This window comes from Sinocyclocheilus grahami, unplaced genomic scaffold, assembly GCF_001515645.1.
Source record: "Sinocyclocheilus grahami isolate Dianchi unplaced genomic scaffold, SAMN03320097.WGS_v1.1 scaffold37.1, whole genome shotgun sequence".
Classification (NCBI taxonomy): domain Eukaryota; kingdom Metazoa; phylum Chordata; class Actinopteri; order Cypriniformes; family Cyprinidae; genus Sinocyclocheilus; species Sinocyclocheilus grahami.
In genome coordinates this window covers 4546864-4554835 of record NW_015505216.1, presented here as the reverse complement: position 1 = coordinate 4554835, position 7972 = coordinate 4546864, and the positions used below count along the sequence as shown (strand labels likewise).

General features: G+C 37.2%; 1 protein-coding gene across 1 annotated transcript in view; it reads right to left on the bottom strand.

Moving 5' to 3' along the window:
- The window catches only part of LOC107581738 (1-phosphatidylinositol 4,5-bisphosphate phosphodiesterase delta-3-A), a 30371-nt gene continuing 22399 nt past the window's right edge, over nucleotides 1-7972 (bottom strand). The window contains exons 9-15 of the mRNA XM_016267388.1: nucleotides 6604-6756; nucleotides 6217-6370; nucleotides 4564-4680; nucleotides 4300-4478; nucleotides 4026-4161; nucleotides 2959-3108; nucleotides 1-1161 (exon numbers count right to left, since the gene is read on the bottom strand). Coding sequence (XP_016122874.1) covers nucleotides 1031-1161; nucleotides 2959-3108; nucleotides 4026-4161; nucleotides 4300-4478; nucleotides 4564-4680; nucleotides 6217-6370; nucleotides 6604-6756 — 1020 coding nt within the window. The 3' untranslated portion in view covers nucleotides 1-1030. The remainder of the gene's footprint in view (nucleotides 1162-2958; nucleotides 3109-4025; nucleotides 4162-4299; nucleotides 4479-4563; nucleotides 4681-6216; nucleotides 6371-6603; nucleotides 6757-7972) is intronic.

Sequence of the window (7972 nt, the reverse complement as noted above, 5' to 3'; positions counted from 1 at the left end):
AAAAGTGAAAAAGCATAATAGGACCCCTTTAACAAACTTGGATATGAAACGGAGTATCTAGCGACAAGTGCTATTGTTGCCTGCGTTTTCATTAAAGCAGCACTGGTGAAGTTGTGTAATTTGACCAAATTTGAACATCCTACAACACTGAACATTTTCAGTGCTTGCTTTTAGCTTTAATGATAAAATATGTCCCAAACATGGTTAAACATAGATTTCATCATTAGTGGTAGCTGTTTAAAAACATTTATTATTTCTTATTTTTATGACATTAATTGTATTAATATATATTATTATTATTTTCCATAAGTATCTTACTACTCTGATTCCTTAATTACTGATAATTACTGATTTCTTATTACTAATATACTGCTGAATCGCAGTTGGTGTTGCATAAAAATAGCCATTACTCTTACTAAACCATCCATATACTTGCTATGCTTCCAGTATTCTTTCAAAATGTTTTTTTACACTTTTTTTCACCTTGCTGTCAGTATTCAGCATATCAAAACCACCAACAAAACGGTAAGATTTACAAAAAATATTAAAGACAGCTAATTTCTGTCTACATGTACATATAATTCTAGTCCAGCATGTAAAGACTAGTTTAAGTTCAATTAAAATATTAAATTTTCATAAAATGTGTCACGTTTTCAGATTTCAAGGCTCACAGACTCAATAGAAATCGGTCTCAATGGAAACAGACTCTATAAACAACACTGACTTGTAACTTCAAACAATACTGACTTCATAGCATATTTAGCTTCCACGATAACACTTCTATGACACGGTTAGACGTTCTGCTGTGCAGACAACACTACAAATGAACAATAAAAAAGCAAAATGCACTTTGAATCACACATCTACACTGACTTTCTGCAGATTGTGGTGCTTGTATGTCCAATGTCAGATGCTTTTTCATGTGGTCTCATTCTGAAGAGTCCCAGCACCTCGAGAGCCCGGCTCAGGGGCTTCTCCTTCAGTAAGGTACTTCCAGAAATAAACATTTCCAGGAATCACGACAGAAGCCTCAGGCCTTGCCTATGCGCTCAGAGACGGTTTTAATAGGAACTCCTCGCCGTACCACCTTGACATGGATGAAGAGGGTGGCAGGAGAAAGACTAGAGCCGTCAGCTTTTAGCAGGTGAACATGACGATAACCTGGAGGACAACACAAACACAGGAATAAATCTATGTGAAAAATCTAGTGATTCGTGTCCTTCTTGAACTTCAGATCTAGGCCTTTTTAACCATTACTTGCTCTACACACAATTCTTGTACACAGGGTACTTGTATAACAACATTCCAAAAACTACTGGAGCTGTTTTCAAGGCAAAGGTTTGTGAGACTCTTCATTATGTCTTTTATAGATAATTCTGTTACAGTAGATTTCTCAAGCATGGTGTTCAAGCACTTTATATAATAGTTTATTTAAAAACATTAATTTATATTATTTACACTACCATTGAAAAGTTTGGGGTCGCTAAGTTTTTTTTGAAAGAAGTCTCTTATGCTTATCAAGGCTGCATTTAAAGGGCTGCATCACCCCCGAGGCATCCTAGGTGTATATGACTTTCTTCTTTCAGACGAATCCAGTCGGAGTAATATTAAAAATTGTCTTTGATTTTTCAAGCTGTTTAATGCCACTCAGCGGGTGTTGCATTGCTTCAGTCCCAAAGAAGTTAAATAAAAAGTGCCCATCCATAAAAAAAGTGTCTCACACGGCTCCGGGGGGTGAACAAAGACAATTTTTAACCCTTTCGCACGTGAGTTTAAAATATTCTAGCTGAGCCCCCAGCGTGAGTTTTTTTTAGGCGACCGTTATTTTAAAATGTATCGCCTTATTGTTTCCATGGCGACGTGTCATGCTTGTCATGTGACACAACGCAGCCACAATAGATCTGTGTAACACATGGAACGTTTTTATTTCGTTTTTCCTGTTTTATTCAAAATATTCACAAACATGCTCACTATATTATGAAATATCTGATATTCCGATTCTGAAATATGTGCAATTAAATCTGTTTGGTAGTTTAAACACTTTTATATTGACCGTGTTATTTGATCTATACCGGGTGATGGGCGCCGCCATGTTAGTTCGCGCTGCATCCGAGCTGTGGGATTTACAACACGCAAATTCATCCTCTCCTCCCGAAACACGTTAAAGTAGGTCTCCGGTAAACTGGGAGAAGAGCAGAGTAAACTTTATAGTTACCTACACAATCTGTATATGATATCAATAAAAACATGTCGTCAGATTATATTTGTAAGGATCATTATTGTTATCATTATTCTAATCACACCGGTGTGATCGTACGCTTCAGGGACCAGCCAAGACTGATCACACCGGTGTGATCGTACGCGTCAAAGGGTTAATATAACTCCGACTGGATTCGTCTGAAAGAAGAAAGTCATATACACCTAGGATGCCTCGGGGGTGAGTAAAACACAGCCTAATTTTCATTTTTGGGTGAACTAACCCTTTAAGTAACGGTGATATTGTGAAATAATGTAACAATTTAAAATAATTGTTTTCTGCTCTAATATATTTTAAAATGTGATGTAATTCCTGTGAATCTGAATTTTCAGCATCATTACTCCAGTCTTCAGTGTCACATGATCCTTCAGAATTTCTGATATGCTGCTCAAGAAACATTTCTTACTATTATAAATGCTGAAAAAACTGTGATACAATTTTAATGATTATTTATTGAATAGAAAGAGCAGCATTTATTTGAAATAGCAATCTTTTTAACATTATAAATGTATTCACTGATTTATTCAACAAGGATGCATCAAATCGATCAAAAAGTATTAATTTCTTTACATAAAAATCTTACTGACCCCAAACTTTTTAACAAAATTGAAAATGCATACAGTACTTCCACCACAAATCATGTTTAATATAGTATATATTTTATAAAAACATCATACTGTGTGATCTGAACACACACACACCTGTTCGAAGGCTGGTGAAAGGGAGGGTGAACTGGCCAATGAAATCATTTTTGGATTTGTAGTCGTGATCTTCCACCATAAAACGCACCAAGGCCAGTTCAGGCACCTGCAGCTGAAAGCTCACAGTACAGTCCCAACGAGGGTTGAAACCTGCAGGGGGAGACAAACACAGACACACACACACACACACACACACACACACACACACACACATATACTCAATTTTCAATCCTGACAGGAACACCTCTCGTTTTACTGCTAGAATATGTTTATCACACACAGAATAAATGCTCAAAACAACAAAATAAAAACAAATGAAACACTGTAATCAATATGAAACCATTAAAACATCACTAACGTTTCTATCACACACACACAATTCTAATGGATTGATATTGATTAAAGGAGTCCTATTATGCTTTTTCACTTTTTCAACTTTAGTTAGTCTGTAATGTTGCTGTTTGAGCATAAAAAAAGATCTGCAAAGTTACAAAGCTCAAAGTCTAATTCAAAAGAAGATATTTTATTTAACAGAAATCACTTTTCAAAAACTAGAACGAATGACTCGTTTGGACAACAACGCATATTTTCCGGGATTTGTGATATCACAAATATGGACGAATGGGACGAGACCTGGTTGAGCTGCACTAGAGAAGGCAACGAGTGTTATCACTATGTCGGAGACACACTAGCTTTCCCAAGGCAGACGAACTTAGAGTGGTTACAATCATCCGGGTTTAAATCGTGCTCAAATTGATTTGATTTTGACGCAATATTTACACTGAAGCTGGCAGGAAGCTATGGTAAGGAGCATGACATTTCCCCACCAGGCGCTGAGTGGAGCCAATCACAGCACACACTGGCCCAGCTAACCAATCACAACACACGCTGGCCCAGTTAACCTATCACAACACACACTGTATGAGCGCACCTGTTCTAGTACACCCCCAAAACAAAATCAAGACTTTGTAAAAGAGCATAATAGGACCCCTTTGATTAAACGATCATACAACATATATACAGATCATACAATAACTATGGATAACTGAATATCTCAGTGGTCTCACCATTGTTGTCAATGCGCTGGGTTTTAGCACGAGCCTTATCGATGGAAACTCCATGGATCTCCACCCAGACCTGTGGGTCCACAATGGAGTTGGGATTGTCTGTGTTTATTTTAGGAAGTTGCTGGGCCGAGATCACCTGCGGGAGAAACAAAACAGCCCACAAGTACAGTAAAAGAGATTTATCACAATATTTACAGAGCACATAGGATCCTGAGCAATATTTCCTGTCAGACCATTCATGACGAGCTAAAAGAGAAGAGGAGCTGCTATTAACCCGTATGGTAAGCTGTGTGGGTGTATGTCCTGGTCCTCCACCCGTGTTCTCAGGGTCAAAGTTGGACTTCGGGTGACACAGGAAGTCAGGTTTGAGCACATATCCGCAGCGGCCGTTGGGCAGAAAGCGGCCCTGGTTCAGGTCCATCTGCTCTCCTGGGGTCTGGAAGTTCAGAGCCACTGGAGAACAGAGAGGATGAAGCGTTCAAGCTTTGGCTGCTGTACTTGCAGACATGCAGGAATGTCAGAGAGTTCAGTCGCTCACCCATCTGGCAGCCTCCGTTCCACATGTCCTTGGGGTCGTAGTTGGAGGACTGTAACCTCTGGCCTGATGGGTAAACCCTGCTCAGCTGCCGACTGTTGTGTCGAACAAACAGCTTCCCTACATGACAAAAATATGCACATAAAACAAATGAACAGACACAGAAATTCACACAAGCAAAAACACATATGAATAAATATACTTTTTTACTAAGTTTCTGCAATATTTTTCAAAGTAGATTAGTAGATTTTTTTAACAAGCAGCAGATCAGCATGATAAAATGCTACATTATTACTATTTATTAGTATTTATAAAACAAATGTGTTATTTATATATTATTTACTATTTAGTTGAAATGCTGTTACCTAATTGAAATTCTCATTGGCTTTGTGGCAAATACAACTGTTTCGGCTTCCTGGGGTGTTACGCATTCCGGGGGGAAGGGTTCATGGGTCCTCGTATTGCTTGTTAACTGAAGGGGGGTTACAGAGTATTTGTTAAAAATAAAAACAAAATATATATTGTGTGTTTGATTGGTCCAGATGCTACACTATCTATCTATCTATCTACAGTATCTTAGTATCTATCTATCTATCTATCTATCTATCTAGCACCTTGATTTGGTATATGATGAATGCTTAGGTGAAAATGTGGCGTAAGATTCATCTGTTCATCTCACCTGAGTCTTTGATGAGTTTGAGCGCCTCATTCTCAGAGAAAGAGGACATCATGCTAGGCGGTCTTTGGACCCGCTCTGTTCGGTGGTTCAGTGAGATGCTAAGATGAAGATGTGAGAAACGCTCCAGGATACCAAAGCTCGTGCCAGGCTCGGGCCTAGTCCTTTTCATTCATCAAGTGACTCTGACTCAAACTGGTCCTTTCTCATCAACCAACTTCAGCAAGATCTTGGGGCCTTAAGATTGCATCAGGAATCTTTTTCAGACTTACGCAAGTATCAAACTTAGTCGATTTTAATTGATGCATTAAGTATCAGTTACACCTTTCTACAAGGTGTGTTTGAACTCAGAATCTGACGTATCCCTGAAGGCTTTGATCTGTTGAATATACATGCAAAGTGTTCCATAAAATCCATTCTTTATGCCTCTTTCTATGCTGAGTTAAACTTTAACCCTTTCCTATACCAACTGTATGTGTGTGTGTGTGTGTGTGTATGTGTATGTTAGACCGGCTTAATGTGTTTATGTAGTATGTTAGACTAGTTTAAGTGTTTATGTAGTTAATAAAACCTTACTTGTATCACACTTGACGTGTTCATTGTTTACTCATAACCGGAGTCAATAATCATGCAGATTTACGTTACAAACTTATAGAATTGTGCAGTAAGAAGGTTATTTCCTTTAACCAGGAAATTAACGTTCTTAGAATTGACAAGACGGTTGACCCTGAGTGGTCAGCTAAATATCTACAGTGGATCTAAAATATTAATAATTAATCATAATTAGTTATGGTTAATTATTCATATTTCCCATGAGCTGATTCGCTACACTATCTATCTATCTATCTATCTATCTACAGTATCTATCTATCTACAGAATCTTAGTATCTATCTATCTATCTATCTATCTAGCACCTTGATTTGGTATATGATGAATGCTTAGGTGAAAATGTGGCGTAAGATTCATCTGTTCATCTCACCTGAGTCTTTGATGAGTTTGAGCGCCTCATTCTCAGAGAAAGAGGACATCATGCTAGGAGGTCTCTGGCTGGCTGTCTCGAAACCACTGAAGGGCACACTCTGACAGTACACCACCAGATCTGACAGCTCTGGACTCAGTTTAGTGCTCACAGCCTAGGGAGGGAATGTATACGAGTCAAAGTATATCTTTGCACACAAGAAGATTTTTTCAGTGAACATTTAGGCATTGCATGTATTATAAACACACACACATACCATATAGTATATACTGTAATGTAGCTAATGCATTTACCTGAGCTATAATCATACTCATACGCAGACAATCAAACCACAATAATTTACAAATCAATTCATTGGCCCAAAAAGAAATTCATATCTGAACTCACCCTCCCAGGATCTTTTTTAGATTCCTTTTTGTTCCCGGCCCCTCCAGCAGTAGACTCTTCATCTGAACTACATGAGAAGCTAGTCCAGCTTTCAGTCTTCCCCAGCAGACCACCTAACTTCTTCCCCTTCAGCAGGATCCGCCCCATCAACTCCTACAATGAACCAGGAACATGTGAGTAATAGAAATGTTCACCAATACCAGGAACACTTTCTTCTGATTTGGAAAATGGTAGCTTTAAAACATTGTGACAGTAAACAATAATTAATTTCAGAGGCTGGAAGAGCCCTTAAATAAGACGGAAAAATTGTGTCATGACAGAAACTGTCGAGAGTGAAAGACAGAAAGGAAAGTCATCGTAAATATGTATAGTAAATAGAGTCAAGTGTGCTTATAAAAGTGTACACTACAGTACATGAGGGTTGACTTAAATTCATTCCTAGTACTACATGATTACACATTTCCTTTTTTTTTTTTTAGACAGCAAGTGTCAGATGTTTTTACTGATAATCCTCAGAAAGTAAACAGGAAGTTTCCTGAAGCGAGAATGGAAGGGTTAGCAACACCAAGATCTTAGGTTTGATTTCCAGAGAATGTATGGAAGTAACTTTGGAAAAAGTGTCTGCCGAATTACACACATTACCATTCAAAAGTTTGGGGTCAGTAATATTACTAAAATAATATTTTTCTTCAGAAAATATGCGTTAAAAATGTATCAAAAGTGACAGACTTTTACATAGTTGCAAAAAAAATCAATTTCAAATAAATGCTTTTCTTTTGAACTTTCTATTCATCAAGAATCTTGAAAAAAAAAAAAAAATGATGGTTACCACAAAAATATTAAGCAACCCAACCGTTTTCAACATTCAATTCATATCTTAAGGACCAAATCAGCATAATAGAACAAATTATTAAAAATTCAGTGTTGCCACCACAGGAATAAATTACATTTTAAAATATATTATAACTGTTTTCTGTTATAATATATTTTAAAATGTAATTTATTCCTGTGGTGGCAACGTGAATCTTTTCACATTATTACTGTTTTTACTGTATTTTCATCAAATAAATGCAGACTTAGTGAGCACAAGATAACGACCCAGTGTACATTTTGAGTGTAATTACGTAAGTGACAGCACTCTATAGCTATGTAAAACATCAAGTGAGACAGTTACAGTAATTATTGTATTATTACTGAATTATGATTAACGCTGAGAAATTCAGCATGCTTACTGCATAGTACAGAACATAATACATAACACATACTGCTTATATAAAAAAGTAGCATGTGAAAGTACACAAATGCTTAAACTACTAAATGCTTGAAACAGTAGTTTGCTGCACTGAGATCACTTACATGGAATGTTTAA